The sequence below is a fragment of the Astyanax mexicanus genome, chromosome 2, assembly GCF_023375975.1.
Source record: "Astyanax mexicanus isolate ESR-SI-001 chromosome 2, AstMex3_surface, whole genome shotgun sequence".
Taxonomy (NCBI): domain Eukaryota; kingdom Metazoa; phylum Chordata; class Actinopteri; order Characiformes; family Acestrorhamphidae; genus Astyanax; species Astyanax mexicanus.
The window spans coordinates 51,268,342-51,288,638 of record NC_064409.1 but is presented as its reverse complement, the minus strand read 5'-3'; the positions used below and the strand labels follow the sequence as shown (position 1 = coordinate 51,288,638).

Here is a 20,297-nt window from a genome sequence, read left to right as displayed (position 1 = left end):
CTCTGTCCGCTTAAAGCCGTCCCACCAGCCCAACGAAGGTTCAGTATCTCTTTCATTTTAAAACAGGTTTACAAAAAATCTAAAATAACCACATGTGAACCACTTACACACTACAATTAGATTATCAGAATCTGAACATGTTGTGGACATTCCTACATATGTCATTCTTTTAATACAGCCAAATTAAAAACCCTTTTCTATATCTTTTTTTATTTAAGATTTCATGTCTTTTTTGTAATAAATGCACTCTTTTATGTGATATATTTTTATTTATTTAATGGATTAAAATTGAACAAAGAGTGCACAAATTCTGCAAAATGACTGTTGGTGACCTAAAAATGGTATTATGAGCTTTTACTAAAAGGACATGGACCAGATATATTCCATCAGTAAAAATTAGTCCTAAGGGGCCTACACAATAATTTTTAATTAATACTTCTTCCTTTTGATCACTCCACCCCTGATCAGTTCAGTTAATGTCAGTCCTCTCCACATTTCTAGTTAAACTGAGTCACAAGCTGTAATTTTTTTTATTTTAAAAGGTTTAATCTGTGTGTTTTATTTCGGAGTATTTTTAAGCAGCTATCAGAAAAATCTCATCACAGTTTCCATGATTAGACTACCGTTACCTTTCTTTTAGAAAAATCGCTGTATATCCAGATCTGTTTTAACATCAGCAGCTCCAACTAGCTGCCTGAACTCACAGCGAGGAGGGCGGGGCTTCCCCACACTGACCCTCCTTGCAAGCTGATTGGTTGTTTCTCCTGAAAGGCGGGACTTTCTCCTTGAACCGGCTCCACGATTGGTTAAGAGACACAGAGCGGTCAGTGCCCTGTATCCTGAATAATATATATATTTTTTATTTTAATAAAATACGGGAAATTTACGGGAAAATACTAATACGGGAGGACGGCGGGAAAGAGGAGTAAAATACGGTAGTTTCCCGGCCAAAACGGGAGACTTGACAGGTATGGCTCTCAGGGGTTGTGCACACTATGACTGCCTAAGGAACAGGTCTGCGTAATGTCAGAGCCCATCAGCTTTTAGTAAGACGATTAAGGGTCTTTTATTTAGAATTATGTCATGTCTCACTGCAAGAGAATATCATAATTTATTCCAAGGATTAAAATAAAAAGAAACCAATTCACTCTCCATTTCCTTGCAAAAGATTTTCCTTGGATTGGAGCTTTGGTGTAAAAACAGAGACTAAAAACAGAGAATAGACCAATAAGAAACCTCTTTGTCTGATTTGCGTTATATTCCCGCCACTTTTAAGTCATATTTTTGGTACTGAAAGAGATATTGTTCTTTGTTCAGGAATATTTTTTCATATATAAATGTACTAACATTTATAATTTGTGATTTTGCTTCATTTAAACCGTAGGAGTTCTCTTTCAAGCATTCATTCGGTATCTCACTATGGGATACGCCCCTCTCGCGTATTCCTCAGAAGCACTCTAACATTACGCCAGCCCTTACTGGCTGGCCAGGTCTGACGTCCGCGGGGGGAGGCACCCCCTATAAAAGCAGGTGCCCGAGCGGCAGAACGTCATTCAAACATCTCTTCTCGCTCAGAAGCGACTCAAGTCGACGCTGCCAAGGAATTACGCTACTGTCCACAGAGCAGAGCTAACCACTCGCTCGCCGGGCGCTAATTCCTAACTACGGCGACATTCGACACAATTAAGATAGGCTTGTCTCCAAACAACTGTCTAACCAGTCTGTCTCCAAACAGTGGTCAACACTCAGTGCAACTCGCTAGTCACCAAACTAGAGTACGCTGAACCCTATATCCTGTGCTATCGGCTAGCTTGTCACCAAACATTAGCCTTAGCCAACTACACTTAGCCGGAAAGCTAAGAGTTACTTCAGCTGCAAAGCTAACTAGCAATGGCTTCTCTTTCTCCCTCAGAGAGAGATGAGAAGCTGGGGCGGTTATGCTCATGTGGGAACAATATTTCTGCAAGAGATACTCACCCCTGCTGCAATGAGTGCCTCGGGCTGCAACACGCCCAAGACGCACTAGCCCCCACGGGTTCTTGCATCCACTGCGCCCGCCTGCCCATGAAAAGTCTCCGTCGTCGACTAGCACGCCATGCTAGTTTGACCGATCGAGACCCCATGATGGCGGCGCCTCCAGCTCCCGAGGGTCAACCTCAGGTGTCTGCAGCCAGTACCAGTGCAAACTGGGCCGAGCACATGGATGAAGTATCTCCGTTGCTCGACGAGCTCGGCTGCATGCGCGAGGAGCGGGATGAACTCCTCGACGCGGAGCTGGATTCACTGGACGGTTCGGACAACATCCTCCCCTACGAGGACGATGACGATCCGTTCCTTCCACCGACGGAGGCAGCAATGCCTCAAGCCCCTCGCGAGTGTAGCTCAGGCGCGGAAGGCGAGGTCGGTGGTTCCCCAGCTGCTGGTGCGAGCCTGCACGACGTATGCAAGCGCGCCGCAGGAAAACTGGGCATTCCATGGCCCAGCGCTCTGCCCGAGAAGGCCGGTTCTCGGTATGAAGGCAAGCGCTTACCCAGGGTGAAAAGTATGGAGAGACAGGTTCTTCCGCTATTCCCCGAGTGCCTGGAAGAAATGACCCGCACCTGGCCGAAACCTTTCTCATCGAAAAACCCGGTCCTGGGCGGTGCTACGCTGGACTGCGCAGAAATGGAGGCGAATGGACTGTCCAATCTGCCGCAGGTGGAGCCGCTGGTCGCTCACCACCTCCATCCTGGCCAGAAAGCCTTCATGACCACATCCGCGCCTAGCTTCCCGTCAAAGGCGGACGGATTCCAGTCCTCCATGACCGACAAGGCATACAGATCCGTTGCCCTCGGTGTGCGAGCTCTGAACGCATCGTCTATGCTGATGGCGTATCAGGCTGAGCTTCAGGAGGAGATGGCCGGAACCACGGAGCACAAGCTCTGGGACGAGATGTGCGTGGTGACCGACTTATGCCTTCGCCTACATCGCTGTGCTGTCCAGGCTTCAGGAAGGGCGATGAGTATCATGGTCACGCAGGAGAGAGCGCGCTGGCTCAACTTGTCTAGCCTCTCACACCGCGAAAAAGTCCAGCTTCTGGATGTTGCTGTGGATCCAAAGGGCTTGTTCGGCCCCGCTATGGCTGCTATGCAACGCCGCTGTGAGGAAAAGAAGCGGGAGGGTGAGGCTCTGCAAACCTGTCTGCCCAGGAAAGTGCACCCACCTCCTGCCTCAGCGCCCCGCCCATCCTTTGCACAAGCGGTAGCGCGTGCTCCGCTTGGCTACAGGATTCCAAAGCGACCCACCCCACCACAGCCCAGACCACCAGCAAAACCCAAAGCTGAGAGTGGAGGAGCATGGGGTAACAAGCCAGCTGCACCAGTGGACCAGCACGGAAGCCGACAAGCGCCGCCTCGCGCCCGCCTGGGCAAGAGGGCCTCGCAGGCAACCTAACTCGCTGCCGGGGGAGGGAAAGCGTGTTTGCCAGACACACGCCCCTCTCCCACTGGGGGACCAGTCCCTAGAGCCTGCAGTTGCGGCTCACAGTTCAGAAGTGTGGGACTTTGTTCAGTTCAGAAAACCCCTGTCCACTGTCAAAAACACACTGTGTTCAACAACAATAAAATTGTACCCCATTGTGCAACCAGGCCACGGGCCGAGGGCACTTCAAAACAAAAATGCCCTATTGTTGAAAAACATAAGGAACACTGTGCACTTAGCGGCGCAGGGCCACATAAGCTCTGTACCAGAGCCGGCCGCGCGCGCATGCGCAGCTGCCAGAGCGAGGCAGTGCTGCCCTCCACTAGAGGGCAGCAGTGCTCCACTGGTGGCGCTGCAGCCAGCTGTAACACAGCGAATAGCGCGCTGGCGCGCGTGTATCGCGTCGCAATGGGTGCTCAGAACTGTGGAGAAAGGGTACAGGCTCCAATTTTCACACACCCCCCCTCGATTCTCAGACATAATATGGTCACAGGCGAGGGGAAATGCTGCCAGTTTTCTAGAAGCAGAGATAGCCTCTCTTTTAGAGAAAGGAGCGATTCAAGTAGTACCTCCAACGCAGAGCCGGAGCGGCTTCTACTCGAGGTATTTTATAGTTCCCAAAAAGGGAGGGGGCATGAGACCTATACTGGACCTGAGAGCGTTAAACAAACACCTCAGACAGTACAAATTCCGGATGCTGACTCACTCAGCACTGCTAAAGTTTGTACGCCCAGACGATTGGTTCACCACCATCGATCTAAAAGATGCATACTTTCACATTCCCATTTACCCTCCCCACAGAAAGTTTCTCAGATTCGCCTTTCAGGGGAGGACATACGAGTATATGGTACTCCCGTTCGGCCTCTCTCTGAGCCCGCGCGTTTTTGTCAAATGCACAGAAGCAGCGATAGGGCCGCTCAGGGCGAATGGAATTCGTCTGGCAACGTATTTGGACGACTGGCTTTTGGCTGCAAAGTCAAAGGAAGAAGCCGTGACACACACCGAATACTTAATGAGACACCTCTCATGGCTGGGGTTTCAAATCAACTTGGCCAAAAGTGTGCTGAACCCCAGCCAGTCAGTAACTTTCATCGGACTGTCCCTAGACTCAGTGGCGATGAGAGCTCGGCTTTCCCCAGACAGAGTAGAGGCATTTCAGGCATGCCTCGCCCAGTTTCGAAGGGGAAATTATGTGGAGCTGAGGATGTGCTACAGACTTTTGGGTCTGATGGCGTCAGCATTGGCTGCTATTCCCCTAGGGAGGCTACATATGAGGGGGTTTCAGCGCTGGGTGGCGAAACTCGGTCTGGACCCGCGAATGTACGCACGCAGGAAAATTATTGTGTCAGCTCAGGGTGCGCGGACACTGCGACTGTGGAAGCATCCGCGCTTCCTGTCACAGGGCGCACCGTTAGGCACGATCAGTGCCAGAAAAGTAATCACTACCGATGCGTCTCTATGGGGATGGGGTGCCACCCACGAAGGGAGGTCGGTAAATGGACAGTGGAGTCCGAGCTTACGCTTGGCTCATGTAAATGTTCTGGAGCTCAGGGCAGTATGCCTGGCTCTACGTCATTTTCTTCCGTATGTGGAAAACTCTCATGTGTTGGTCCGTACGGACAACACGACTGTGGTGGCTTACATCAACAAGCAGGGGGGCTTACGCTCCCTACAACTTCACAGGCTAGCACACAGACTGATTATCTGGAGCAATGCCAACCTCCTCTCACTCAGAGCAACGCATGTGCCGGGAGTGTCAAATCGAGGGGCGGACCTACTCTCCAGGGGCCACCCTCGCTATGGGGAGTGGAAACTTCACCCAGACGTGGTGAATATGGTCTGGAAGCGGTACGGTCTCCCAGCAGTGGATCTGTTCGCATCCAGGGAGAACGCACAGTGCCACCAGTTTTTCTCACTGAAGGACAGGGATGCTCCGCTGGGAGTGGACGCGCTGGCACACGAGTGGCCGCGTGCCCTCCTTTACGCATTCCCTCCACTAGCTCTGATATCCCCTACTCTAATCAGAGTGAGAGAGGCGGGTCTATCAGTTATTCTGATAGCACCGAATTGGCCACAAAAGACTTGGTTAGCAGAGATAACGCAGATGCTTTACGCTCAACCATGGCCCCTCCCACTGCGCAGGGATCTGCTCTCGCAGGCGCGGGGAGAAATCTTTCACCCTCACCCAGAGCGCCTAGCTCTCTGGGCTTGGCCCGTGAAGGGTTAAATTTGACGTCATGTGGGCTGCCTCAGAATGTAGTAGCTACCATCCAAAGTGCTAGGGCACCGTCCACACGCACTTTGTATCATGCTAAGTGGCGTGTGTTTGAGGATTGGTGTACTGACACAGATGAAGTGCCATACCAATGCTCTGTAAGGAGTGTTTTGTTATTTTTACAAACACTTCTTGAAAATGGTAGAGCTTTTTCCACTATCAAAGTGTATCTAGCTGCTATTTCTGCGTGTCACGTAGGACTTAATGGCAAAACGTTGGGGCAACACCCCCTCATTTGTCGATTTATGCGCGGGGTGCGTCGCTTGCGCCCTGTATCAAAACCTTTATCTCCTAAGTGGGATTTGCCTCTGGTACTAGAGGCTTTATCCGGACCTCCATTCGAACCTTTACTGGAGGTGGATTCGAAGATGCTTTCACTTAAAACAGCACTGCTTATGGCGCTCGTGTCTGCCAAACGAGTTGGCGACTTACACGCCTTTTCAGTGCATTCTTCGTGTATACAATTTGGTCCAGGTGACTCTAACGTTTCTCTGCGACCTAACCCAGCGTACATTCCTAAGGTTATGGACACGTCTTATTCGTGTCTTCCGTTGGAGCTCACTGCTTTTCACCCACCGCCGTTTTCGTCTCCGGAACAGCAGCGGTTACATATGCTATGTCCTGTGCGCGCTTTGAGAGCGTATCTGACCAGGACCATGTCATTCAGGAAATCAGATCAACTATTTATTTCCTGGTCCGGGTCTCATAAGGGCAAGCCCATTACAAAACAGCGTCTCTCACACTGGATTGTAAAAGCTATAGGCTTGGCCTATTCAGCAAAAGGGTTGAACCCCCCCGATGGTCTGTGTGCGCATTCTACGAGGGGTATTGCCACATCATGGGCTCTTTTTAAAGGGGTGTCCTTACAAGAGCTATGTGCGGCCGCTTGTTGGTCATCACCTACAACCTTTATGAGGTTCTACAGGCTTGACGTTACTTCATCACGTTTGGCTCATGCTGTTTTGAGCACTAGCTCAGCGCTGGCTCAAGACGCGCCAGTCTGATGTCAGGTCAAGCAGCGTCTAGGTTGGCTTGTCCGGCAATACGGGAGTAAGCATATCCCATAGTGAGATACCGAATGAATGCTTGAAAGAGAACTTTAGGTTACGACCGTAACCCCGGTTCTCTGATAGCATGAGTGAGGTATCTCACCGGACCACCCTTCTTGCAATGAGCGAGAAGAGATAGCTAACTTTGAATGACGTTCTGCCGCTCGGGCACCTGCTTTTATAGGGGGTGCCTCCCCCCGCGGACGTCAGACCTGGCCAGCCAGTAAGGGCTGGCGTAATGTTAGAGTGCTTCTGAGGAATACGCGAGAGGGGCGTATCCCATAGTGAGATACCTCACTCATGCTATCAGAGAACCGGGGTTACGGTCGTAACCTAAAGTTATCCTAGTTGAATCCAGTCTAGGATTTGAACCTATTGATTTTGGATTTACTGCGAGCGCCCCTAGTGGCTCAAAACACTCTTAAGAATTCTCTGGTGTGTCTGATGCTGGGAGGCAGGTAGCTGTCCAGCTGATTATGAATTGCTGTCCGGCAAATCAAGGAAACAGTGCGCCAGGCTCACTCTGCACATTTAACCGTGTTATTATTAGCCATTAGCAGTTTCACCCAATAACATAAAAGACTATATTACCAAATTTACATTCACACATGACTGAGTACCTTACAGTCTCAGAATCCTGTCTGAGTAGGCAGCATTACTTACAATTCGGACACAGCCTACATTGCTTTGTACATTGATCGCTGGCAAATATAAGGTACAGGCTGCGACCCAAATCACACAATACTGTACTTTACATGATAAGCTAATACAAATAGATGCACTTCTAATGGATGTTCCACAGCTCTGGAAAAAATAAGAGACCACTTAAAATGATAAGCTTCTTTGATTTTACCAAATTGAAAACCTCTGGAATATCAAGAGGAAGATGGATGACCACAAGCCATCAAACCAAGCTGAACTGCTTGATTTTTTTGCACCAGGAGTGGCATGAAGTTATCCAAAAGCAGTGTGTAAGACTGGTGGAGGAGAACATGCCAAGATGCATTTCTCATTTTTTGCAAAAAAAAATGGTCTAAATTACAATATTTTTGTTTGGAATTTGGGAGAAATGTTGTTCGTAGTTTAAAGAATGAAACAACAATGGTTATTTTACACCCTCTTTGTTTCCAGAGGTGTATTTACCTGCTAGGTGTGTATTGACATATTGCGAATGTATGAAAGAACTATAGTAACATTTACACCATTTATGCACTATACACAATTTGTTTGTATCTGTTTGTTGATTTGAAGTAACAGTACAAAAATTTGGTTGCAATGAAATTGTATTTATTATTTCTTTTTTTAATTTACTGACACGTTATGTTGGTGGCACTACACGTGTGATCCAGCAGGGGGGGCTGCTTGCCTTATCAAAGCCAGACTGGAGCATTTATTTTGTTCTAATGTCAGTTCAATCAGATGTTCAATGCTTTCTTAATACATCTTGAAAGACGTGATGCTGATGTCTCCCTTGACACGAATATAACTGATGGTCTCCATCCCCTGTCGGTTGGGGAACTCAATCTCCTGCCCATCAGGTAGCTTCACCTCAAACAGTCTTCCAGTGTGCTTCAGTACAACCTGCAAAAGAAATCAAAAGGCAACATTACATTAGCTCTGGTCAATTCATTAATTTCATATGATACGTTACATCGTCTTCTCATTATCGAGTTCAATGTGATCCCAGTCAACATGCTCATGTGGGACATACTGTACATGGGTGGAACATGATCCATCCAGGCCCCATGTTTAGTGTACAACCCAGATAGGGCCCATGTTTAACCCCTTTTAGTCACATCACTTAGCCTTTCTGGTTTCCAATGTGGCTGCACAATAAGTCCCACATGAACCTGTTATCTGAGATACTTTTGGGGTGTTTTTCTACAGTATCATCTAAAAATAGAATATAGACATCAAAAGGCGCATTTGTGAAAGAATCAAACATATATGATGTAAGTTCACATCATCTCCATCATACTTTAAACGTAGAGCCTGGGTGAAAAGGATTGTGGGTGTCTCTTTGCTCCTGGTCCCAGATATTATCACTCCGTGAATTACACACCAGCACTGGTGTTTCACTATCGTCTTCGTAAAAACGGGGGTTGAAGTGAAGCGCCAGTTCACTTGAACTAGATCCCAGATCAATCTGAAACCTTCAGAAAAACAAAATTGAGAAACATTTTATTCAAACTATTTTACATTATATTATAAACTATTGTTTCGAAATCTCTCCATCCTCAGCTGGCTCATGAACGACCATCAACTGTAAAATTAGATTGACATCATGTCAGTTGTAGTTTTTAATGTTAAAAAGATGCTGAAATAATGCTTAATGTTAAATGGTTGTGAAAAGGTTAACAAAAAAACATAATAATAAACATTGAAATTTTCTACTTATATTTAATGTCATGACTTTGTTTTGATTTTATTACCATTTCAACATATATTTTTTAAAGACCATATATATATATATGAAAAAAATTGAAAATAATAAATAATATATAATAATATATATATGTAAAAATAGAAACAGCAACAAACTAGAAGTAATATTTGTGAGAATGCAAATGTTTTTTGAGCATTAGTGGTTCTGTATAGAACCCTTTCTTTACTAAACCCTTAAAAACATTTTTTACAATTTATTTTTGATTTGTATAATGTAAAATGAAAAGGTAATCAATCGTTTTCAGCATTGATTCAACCTTAATATGGGGTTGATTCAATCACAAATAATTGTTGAATTACTTAAGCATCCCTGGATGGCCCACTTTTTTGTTGTATCAGATCTCCAAACTACGAAGCTACATGGCCCTACCACTTAGCTCGACCCCTCTGTTTTGCGCATGCACGTTTAGTTGTAGGGTGTTAGGCTTGTTGGGGTAGGGGGAAGTGTTAAGACTACATGACCCTTCAAATAGAGATTTTTCAGACAAACACTCAGAAAGCTATGAGAATCACTGGCAAACCACAAATTTGAGTATTTTCCTTGTTCAAAATTATTAGAACCCCTATATTGCCATAGCTAAATTTAGCTCCCCATCACATAGGAATTAAGGAATGAACAATAATAATTGATTGCTGCACCACCTGCCCCCTTTCTGTAGACATATGCCCTAAAGTTAACCAGCAGTTAGGTTGCTGAACTAGCACTCTGTTACGATATATCTGTATCGGGTAAATAAAGGGATGTTCCAATTTTAACTTTGGTTACGATTGAAAACAAGGAGTATGGGTACAAATGAGTTTCAGAAAGTGATTATACATACTCAAAATATGATATTCAATTTAAAATAAAATATAGTCCATGACTAGACTTAATTCTTATTCAGGAAAACAGCCCAAGAGGTAAATGGTTCATTTTCAATAATGATTGACTACTTAATTTCATGTAACCTCTAAATACCAAGCACTAAAAAGAGCATGTAGGTCTCACAAATATTTTATGTTCCATTGTTTATTCATACACTTAATGCTTCCATGCTCATCCTTAATTATTACAAAACTGACAGACTTTTATGTTTCTTGGATTGGGAAAATACTGATACTTTAGTAAGGATTCATTTCTACTAAGTGTATTTGTCATTTTGACACTTGCATACAAGGTTTATATTCTGTAGTCGTAAAGCTTTCCACACTAACAATATCTGATCAGAGCATATAAAGGCTTTGGTGATAACAGTGAATGTATACAGTATAAGCAACTACTTACAAGCAGTCATTGGGGGATAGAAACATGTAATTTACTGTAGTCGTTTCATTAAAACAGCATTATGTGAGAATTGCAATTCTTTGTCTCAGGCTCCCCCTACAGTTGAAAAGTGTAATTTATACTTTGAGCCACTGCTAAAGAACCGGCTTCTCACATGCATTTCATGAGCTAGGTAAGAGATACATGACATCTGAAAGTAAAATTAATACAATATTACATAAATATGCAATTCTCAAAATTGTTTTAGTGCCTGCTTCACCAGAGTTACATAGTACAGTATACGGCAATGCTGAGCCTGTAGTGGCAGTAATTGAGACGCTATAACAGGCCAGTGGCATATCAAAATAATTTTAAAGCCGTTATATGGAGGTCAAAATGCAACATAATGTTGCTTTAACAGACATTTAGTCTTACCTTTTGGCATCGGCATTGATCTTCCCTTGGACTTTCAGCTGATCTCCTGCCCTGAGCAGAACATTCTTCATTTCAGCCTCCTACAACCAAAATAGTGTTGATGTCACTGACAACAGAAAGTGCTACATTGCTTAATTTAAAGGTATGTTACTCACTAATACATAATTAATACACCAAATCAAGTTCTTCAAACATTAGCACCTCAGAAATATCCCCGTAGCATAACTAACAGTGAGAATAAGCCTAAAGAGAAGGTAGCTTCACTTTTTTAAGTAACCAGTACCATTTCTTGATCCTCTGAGGGCTTTGCGAGTGAGCAGAACCTCTTCCACACATCCACAGTAATCCTAATCATTCCTTTAAATACCAGGAAATCCCTGGGGCAGTGATGTTGTCACAGCTCATCAAAGCGATGTGCATACTAATGTCTACATACTATTAAAATTGTAACAGAACAAAGGAAAGAAATGTGTGTATTAATTGATTTAATCATTCTGTTTCTATCTTTACTCAGTTGGTGGCGAAGCTGACCCACAAATGTCAGTCTAATCTATTTAAATCAGGTGTTTAATCACAAGAGTACTGTCTAAATCCTATTTTGAATAAATTCAATCATGGTCTGTCTGACTTTAAATGAAGTATTAGTAAGATTACTTTAAGAACAGTGGCGAGAGACACCAGTAAAGAATACAGATCACTATTCAGACAAATTATCTAATGAAAAGCTCTCAAGGAAACACTTTTATACAAAAATGAAACAAAGGATGTTGATTATCCCATTAAAATGGCACATGAAGGTCTGGCATGAATGTTAGTTGCAGGATAAATTGTCAGGAATATCCTGATCAACTTTGACAAGGATCAAATTGTTATAATCACACAACTTTCACAAGTTTCAGACCTATTTAATGTTGGTTACATGTAACAACATGATATAAATTATATTTTAATAACATATTAGCAATGGCACTGCAATCATCATTGCAATAACAACAGTAATAATAATATAATAATAATAACTTTACATTTATAATGCGCTTTTCTAAAGACCCAAAGCGCTTCATAAAATTAGTAAAATAAACAAGAACAAAATAAACAAAAACACTTAACCACTCTTAAATGTTAAAGAAAAAAGATGAGTTTTAAGTAATTTTTTAAAACAGTCCAAGGTAGGAGCACTTTTAATGACCTCAGGGAGAGCATTCCACAATCGTGGCGCTCTAAAAGAAAATGCTCTCTCTCCCATCCTTTTGAGCTTACAGATAGGCTCCTGTAATGTCCAAGGGCTAACAGAGCGAAGATTGCGTAATCACAAGATAATAACACGATTATCACATAACTTTGTAATAGCATGGTAAAACCACAAAAATATTAACATGGTAATAACATAATATGTAAATGTAAAAACACTGTAATAACACAATAATAATAACAATACATCATATTTCTATTGATTGGCTATCTATATCTGTCTGTCTGTCTTTATTTAAAAGCACTGGTATTTCCTTCAGTAAATGCATATCTAGTTGGATCATTTTTCCCCGACCCACTGGTGCATGGGCATATAAACAAAGAGCAGAAGTTGTTTTTTATGGGTTGTATTTTAAATGAAAAGATGAGCCATGCTTTAATGTGATTGGAGACATGTTTTCACCTAGATTCATCACTGAGCGGAGATTGCATCACAATGCGTGTTCAAATTACATTTTCTAGTGCTGGGTGTAGTTACACATTCTCACCAATGAGATACTATCTAAATCTCCAAAATGCATGAAACATCACTTTAAATGATATAAAACTTTTTTCTATATGGTTCTAAAAAAACCTCAAAGTGTTCTTTTTTTGCTAAGCGTGTAGGCCTGTGCCATCTCCCTGTTCTTCAGTATAGATCCTATTGACTATACATGCTCCAAATATGCTAGTGTACAAAAGACATTTCTACACCACTTCAAAATCTGAATGTGCTGTGCAACATCTCACTTACAAATGGCTTTGAAATTGCAGTTCTAAAGCAAAGCATGTCAGTAGGGGCACCACGTTGTTGCCAAGTCTTATTTTATTTGTGACAGAAATGCCCACCTACTGTAGATGCCAGAAACTGCAGTTGTGTGTTATCTGTGCCTCCCATACAGGTGGGCCTAGGTCATGCTTCACTTTGGATGCACTCTGTGAATCCAGATTAACTGCACACAGTCATGCATATATTCTGTTGTTTGCCTGTGCTTCGTGAGAGAGTGGGGTAGAGCAAACGCTTTAGAGACATCCTAGTGAAAACATGATTACATACTACATGGTATCATGTTGGTCTAGTCGCTGGTTTGAGCGGAGATGCCTCCACACAGTCTATTTTTATACCCAGAATAGCCTATTATTGCGATTTCCAGTCTCCTCCCACCCAAACTGCTGGCAGCCTCCAACAACACATCAAAACCAGAGCACCCATTTACAACAGCACTGGTGTTAGGCCCCAGTAAATGACTGCCAGATTCCTTACAGAGCAGCTTTTGCTTAGAAACTGAAGGGGTGACGGGGTGACTGAGGGAAAAGGACTGTGCTGAATGGATGTGGGCTTTAGGATCTATAGGCATTTTTTGAGATTCCAGCATTACACAGAGAATCTCAGAAGAAGGACTTTGTGCTGGGAGCAGTGAAAGTTATGCAAGCCATATGCATCCACAAAAATCTATACTGTACAAATGCCATTCTGTGTTCCAATGAAGTGAGTAGGCTGCAACACATTGGCACATTTTAATTACTTTGTCATGTGTTAATAAAGGCTTATGGCATTTTTTCCAAGACAGTTTATTTGCTCTGGAACAAACCCCATATATATTTTATGGATGCATTTGGATTTCACAGCTTTACTTACTCCCAGTGCAATTTCCTTCTTTTGGGATTGTTGTACCCATGACCCAGGAGCACCTGTCTTTTTTTTGCTTCACCCTTGTCACCCCTGCTATGCTTCTTAATTTTGGATTTTTTTTTACACAGCACATTCTATTTGAATTAATTACAGTATAGGGTGGACTGCTGTGGTCCTGTTGAAAAACCCATTTTAAGATTATCTTTTAGCTGGTAGTTGGTTTCAGAAGGTTTATGCCAGTTACAAATAGAGTCTATATACTGGTAAGCTAGTTTGTTAACCAACCTGGCCGGAATATTGTACGCTAAATTTGATTTTGGTCATGCCTTGGTCATTCTGGTCATCCAGCTTGGTAATGCTGGTCAACCAGCTTGATCTTGTCGGTGATGCTAGTCAACCAATTTGGTCTTGCTGGTCGACCAGCTTGGTCATGTTGATGATGCTAGTCAACCAGCTTGGTCGTGCTGGTCAACCAATTTTGTTTTGTTAGTGATGCTAGTCAACCAGTTTGGTCTTGCTAGTCGTCCAGCTTGGTCTGTTTGGTGATGCTAGTCAACCAACTTGGTCAACCTGCTTGGTTATGCTGGTATTGCAGGTAAAACAGCTTGGTTTTGTTGGTAATGCTGGTCAACCAGCTTGGTCATCCTGGGCTTTCTTTTTGACCATGGTAATGCTGATCTTGCTGGTCAAACTGTCTGATTATGCTGGTGATTCTAGTCAACCAGCTTGGTCATCCTGGGCTTTCTTTTTGACCATGGTAATGCTGATCTTGCTGGTCAAACTGTCTGATTATGCTGGTGATTCTAGTCAACCTGCACAGTCATGCTAGTCTTGCTGGTTGACCAACTTGGTCTTTCTGTTTATGCTGGCCAAACATCTTGGTCTTGTTGGTGATGCTAGTCAACCAGTTTGGTCATGGTGTTTGAAGTGTGATCATGCAAGTCAACCAGCATGGTCGAGCTTTATTATACTGATTATCTAGCTTGGTCCACATAAACCATTAAACTCAATGAAAACATACACTATGTTGATCAAAAGCTGAGTTGGTTCACCATGTACACCGATTTGAACAGCTTGAACTAGTCATGCTGTAGGGTTTGAAGTATTTCAGATAAAGCTGGTTAACATTACTCCAGCAGTCCGGACTAAAATTATTCATCTCTGTACATCAGACTCGAATTTAAAAGCAGTTCCTTTTTTCTTGTCATTAATCTTCACACGGTGTCCTCCATTAGTTTTGAAGGGACGGGTGGGCTGTCTGGGGGCGCTCACTCACTCTCTCACTCAGCTCCTGCCATCCCGCCGTTCACCGAGAGCAGCTCCCTCTCTCTCTCTCTCTCTCAATGAGAGAGGAAAGCTGTAAACACAGCAGGGCGGCTGCGCCTTAACTAGGACAATAAAGCGCTTTCCCTATCAATGCACTAACGATGAACTTAGTCGGAATGATCGCGATAAAGCTACTGTGCTTGCTGTGCGCCTTGAAATCCACCCAGGGTAAGTGTGGAGCTGCTGCGGTTCGGGAGAAATGTTTCTTTTCTTTTTCGTGTCTGAGATAAAGCGGGGTAACGTTAGCTCGCTGTGTGAAGAAGACGCAGCTGCGCGACCCAACACCGCTAGCGGACTGGCTAACAGCGGACGCGCTAAAAGCCGAACTGATTAGCTAATAAATCTTTAATGGCTGTAAATATTCCCACTTTCGCCGATAAGCGCGATAATAAACAGACTCTGTGATGCACGCGGCTCTCAGTCGTGGGGAAATATTTGCTTTAAAGTAGTTGTCGCTCAGTGTTTTGGCAGCCGCTGACAGGCTAACGTAGCTAAACTCGCTTTAGCGAGCTTTTCTCTTTGAGCCGCATTAGCGTTAGCTGACAACAGTTAGCTAGCTAGCGGCGTCCAAAATGGACACAGAGCCGCTAGCTAGCCCACTACAGGGCCGGTGTTCTGTCGAGCTGTGCTATCAGTCCGTATGTGTCACTTAGTCGTTCTGCGCATGCGTGAACCCAGTTTTAACGCATTTTAATGATAATTCTGTTTACTTTAATTTACTGCAATTGTTTTGTCAGTGTGCAGTTTATTAGTTACATTTTCTGACTATTTGGTAAAACTGGAAATTTGAAAATAGAAATGTTGGTGTAAAGCATCATTATTTATGTTTTTCTTCATTTGACAGAGTAAAAAGAAATGGGTTTTTATCTCCATTATCCAAATTCCAGGGAAAATTTTTTTACAAAAACGTTACCTATTTTTGTTAGAAGATGAAAAATGTAAAAAAAAAATCGTGAAATTCAGATTACAAGGGACAGAAATTAGAAATAAAAAAACAAAACTGAAAAATGACGAAAACCCATTTTTTTCGTTACTGTGAAAAAAATTAAATAATGAGGTTTTGCACACAATTGTCTATTGTCACATTTAGCCTCAAATGGTCAGAAAATTAAACTGATAAACGTTGCACTACCTTTGTTGGCTCAAGTGTTATAGCTAAATGTGTAATTTAGGTGTGATTGTAAATGATAAAATATTTATTTTTTTTCCTCTAAGTATCTCTTCTTTATCCTGATACGGTGATTTAGGCAGTCTAAACAGCCTCAACACCTCAACTCTTTTTTGGATATGATGATTTTGGCCTTTGAGAGAAGCCTGCTGTTGTTTTTATTTAGTCAGTTTTATCTATACATATAAATATACACCATGGTAGCCGGTTTTGACTGGGTAGCACAAATCGACAGAACACCGGCTTCCTGAGCAACAGCGGTCATTGTTATATTATACCTCTGTCGCAGTTTCAAACAATGGAATTAGCTGGTATTTGTCAGTCGGTTTAAAACAGAGTTAGTAAAGCCATAACTGTAAAACTATCTGGAACTGAGACTACAGCCTTGTTATCTGGGCTTGGGGCGGTGTTGTTGAGCTAACGGTAGATGTAGCTACAACAACTAGCCTGTTAGCCGCTAGCTGCTCCGCTAACTCCCAAATAAAGCGACAGAGGAAAATCTCAGCTGTGAAGGTGAAAACATGGGCAATTTCTCATAACAGCGGTCGCAATTTTGCCGCTAGAGATCAACGTTTTTGTCTGTATTAAATACAAAACTGGTTAAATGTGGATATTGTGGTGTAAAGAAACTACAGCTATTTGCAGTAGTATTAGTTAGCGTTAGCTATCAGCCACGGCTGTAGTCGGTCCGCTACCCGCTCTCTCATTGTTTTCTGAAACGAGCTCAGCTGAAGCCCAGCGGATAGCGAAGCGATCTCTGCAAGATTAGGCTTAACAAACAGGTCGTTGGGCTTTAAAACACATTTTTTGCTGCTAATATATTATCTTCTAATTTATATTGGCTATGTTTTTCATAATTGTATGCCCCCTTTCTTTATAATACAGCTGTAATACTGTGGATAACTGAGTGCAGTGTCAGTGGCTGTGTTCGGTAATGGCTTCATTTGGCCCTCAGAATTCAGCTCAATTAATCATTTCGCCCTCTTTATATAGCTACAGGCGAGATTCTTTACTAACACTGGCCTACCCCTCCAGTCAGACACAATTATGCAGTGTTTCTTCTCCATCCGAATTCTTCTATACTGTAGATTATTTTTTAGTTTTATTAGAACATTATTAGACTCTTATACAGGCTTCACTGGAATTCATGGCTCCAACCAACCTAATAAATTATTATTTTGGTAGCTAGGTAGCTAGCTGACTAAACTAACTTTTAATTTTTCAATTAGTCGATTCGTCCAGTTATTTCTGCCATCTTCTGAATCACTGCTTCCTATGAGCACAGCTCCTGTTCCAGTGCACATATTTCAGACAGTTTAAATATCACTGATATCGTGATAATATAGTACATCTCTGGAAATAAATTAAGAGACCACTTTAGTTTCTAAATCAGTTCCTCTGATTTTGCTATTTATAGGTTTATGTTTAAGTAAAATAAACATTGTTGTTTTATTCTATGAACTATGGACATTTCTCCTAAATTCCAAATAAAAATATTGTCATTTAGAGCATTTATTTGCAGAAAATTAAAAATTGCTGAAATAACAAAAAAGATGCAGAGCTTTCAGACCTCAAATAATGCAAAGAAAACAAGTTCATATTCATAAAGTTTTAAGAGTTCGGAAATCAATATTTGGGGGAGTAACTGGTTTTTATTAACAGTTTGTATGCATTTTGGCATATTCTCCTACGCCAGTCTTACACACTGCTTTTGGATAACTTTAAAATTCAAGCAAACTCAAAAAATCAAGCAATGCAGCTTGGTTTGATGCCTGTGTTCATCAATCTTCCTCTTGATTACATTCCAGAGGTTTTCAGTTTGGTAAAATCAAAGAAACGTATAATTTTTAAAATGAGCTGTTATTCCAGAGCTGTATTAACATTAGCATATATACCCTTTTAAAGAAAACACAATTTATATTATTAATTGTTTGGGAAGTATGTATTATTATTTTTCTTATTCACCTACTGCAGTCCACTCTGTGTGTGTCACAGTGATTGAAGCATGACTGGCTAAAAAACTGTTCATGGCTAAAAAACTGTTATACATGTACAAATAAACAAGAAAAAACACAAGACAAAATCACGGTTATCTAATGTTATCGAGGTCATGTTCATTTATTGTACATTATAAGTTGAAAGTCGTCAGGCCTGTGTGTCACGATATATATATATATATACAGGTGCTGGTCAACGAATTAGAATAATTTGAAATAGTGCAATCATGAAATTCTTTGAATGCATTTTTTGTGCAGAAAGCAAATCAGGTGTTCACCGCACCTGTCCTACTCGTTAGAATAATCACAGAACTCGTTACCTGGAAACAAATTTGCTCAGCTGAGCTTTCCAAAAGGCCCATTTAGGCCATTTAACTGTGACACTGTTGTTTTATTGAATTAGAATAATGGAGAAACCGTTTCATTGAATTAGAATAAATGCTCGATTTTTTGTTTTCTGTGAAGAGTGTTCACTGTGCAGTATAAAGTCAGGGTTGAGTAGAATTTCTAAGTTGTAAAATCAATCATGGGTAAGCAGCGCGACCTCTCAACCGGAATAGTGGCTCAAATTCAAGCCCTTCGCCAACAAGGCTTGACCCAAACTAAAATTGCTGAGCAGCTCGGCATCAGCCAGTCTTCCGTCTGCAAAGCTCTCAAGAAAAACTGCAGCAAGCGAACCAACTGTTCCGGCGTCCGAAAAACTTCTGCTCGCGACAACAAGCAGCTGAGAAAGATCGCAGTCAGCAACCGGTTCAAGTCCACTTCCGAGCTCACCGACTTGTGGAACAAGCAGACCGGCGCTGACGTCTCCAGATCAACCACTTTCCGTCAACTGCGCGAACTCTGCTTCAAATCTCGCGTTTCAGCAGTAAAACCGATGCTGAACAAGAAACAAATGGAGAAACGGCTGAAGTGGGCCAAAGAATACGGCGAGTGGACTGCTGAAGACTGGCAGAAAGTGGTCTTCAGTGACGAATCATGCTTCTGCATCTCCTTCGGTGACCAAGGTCCTCGTGTCTGGCGTCGTGGTGGCGAAATCTACAACCACGAGTGCGTGAAAAGATCCGTCAAGTTTCCCCAGAGCGTTATGGTCTGGGGATGCATGTCCGCTCGAGGTGTAGGGAAACTCTGCTTCCTCAAGAAGACTGTCAATGCTGCCGTATATCAAGATGTTCTGGAAACGTTCCTGATTCCGACTGTTGAGGAACAGTTCGGCGAAGAAGACTTCATATTTCAACAGGATCTTGCACCGGCTCATGCGGCAAAGTCGACCAAAGATTGGTTCACTAAAAAACAGCTTGAAGTTTTGGCATGGCCGGCCAACTCGCCTGACCTCAATGTCATTGAAAACCTTTGGGCCATCGTCAAGCGGAAAATTCACGACAGAAAGCCTACTACGCTGGACCAACTGAAGCAGAACATCGCCACTGCCTGGGAAGCTGTGAGTGCGGAAACTTGCGACAAGCTGGTCAAATCGATGCCGCGGAGACTTCAGGCAGTCATACAAGCCAAGGGGGCAGCCACAAAATACTGAGAAAGTGATGATTGTAATTATAATAAAAATTATTCTAATTCAATGAAACGGTTTCTCCATTATTCTAATTCAATAAAACAACAGTGTCACAGTTAAATGGCCTAAATGGGCCTTTTGGAAAGCTCAGCTGAGCAAATTTGTTTCCAGGTAACGAGTTCTGTGATTAGTCTAACGAGTAGGACAGGTGCGGTGAACACCTGATTTGCTTTCTGCACAAAAAATGCATTCAAAGAATTTCATGATTGCACTATTTCAAATTATTCTAATTCGTTGACCAGCACCTGTGTATATATATATATATTTTTTTTTTTGCAATACTATATCGATTTTCTGAAAGATGCTTTACCTAACCTGCCCAAATCTGCACACCTGTGAATGTCACACTGTTCTTCAGTCTCTGCCTTAACATAACAAATTCACATAGCAAATGAAATGACTGATGGAACTAGAATATAAAACCTAATAGCTTAATCAAATGGAACTGAGTGAGTGAGCAGCCCATA

At 42.6% G+C, this 20,297-nt stretch overlaps 2 protein-coding genes across 3 annotated transcripts in view; one reads left to right on the top strand and one right to left on the bottom strand.

The window, feature by feature from the left end:
• Window positions 1–8,048: 8,048 nt before the first annotated feature.
• On the bottom strand, window positions 8,049–15,064 carry LOC103026897 (galectin-2). Of its 2 annotated transcripts, none has more exons than XM_022672351.2 (4): window positions 15,046–15,064; window positions 10,907–10,986; window positions 8,762–8,936; window positions 8,049–8,364 (listed from the first exon to the last, which is right to left on the bottom strand). In XM_022672351.2, the coding sequence occupies exons 2-4, from the start codon at window positions 10,975–10,977 to the stop codon at window positions 8,218–8,220; spliced, it is 393 nt and encodes a 130-aa protein (XP_022528072.1). In that variant the 5' UTR covers window positions 10,978–10,986; window positions 15,046–15,064; the 3' UTR covers window positions 8,049–8,217. The 2 variants fall into 2 exon arrangements, with proteins under 2 accessions (XP_022528072.1, XP_007244408.2); XM_007244346.4 differs by lacking the exon at window positions 15,046–15,064 and adding an exon at window positions 11,190–11,294.
• Window positions 15,065–15,073: 9 nt separating this feature from the next.
• LOC103027184 (disintegrin and metalloproteinase domain-containing protein 10) overlaps window positions 15,074–20,297 on the top strand; it is a 32,259-nt gene continuing 27,035 nt past the window's right edge. Inside the window, exon 1 of the mRNA XM_007244347.4 lies at window positions 15,074–15,263. Within this exon, the coding sequence (XP_007244409.2) occupies window positions 15,197–15,263 (67 nt within the window). The 5' untranslated portion in view covers window positions 15,074–15,196. The remainder of the gene's footprint in view (window positions 15,264–20,297) is intronic.

What these genes read in the sequence shown, in the direction of transcription:
- LOC103026897 (XM_007244346.4), bottom strand. Translation starts at nt 11,261, where the DNA reads ATGATTAGGATTACTGTGGATGTGTGGAAGAGGTTCTGCTCACTCGCA. An exon ending in CCTCAGAGGATCAAGAAATG is followed by an intron (nt 10,987 to 11,189) that starts GTACTGGTTACT and finishes TTTTGGTTGTAG; the next exon opens with GAGGCTGAAATGAAGAATGT. An exon ending in ACCCAGGCTCTACGTTTAAA is followed by an intron (nt 8,365 to 8,761) that starts GTATGATGGAGA and finishes TTTCTTTTGCAG; the next exon opens with GTTGTACTGAAGCACACTGG.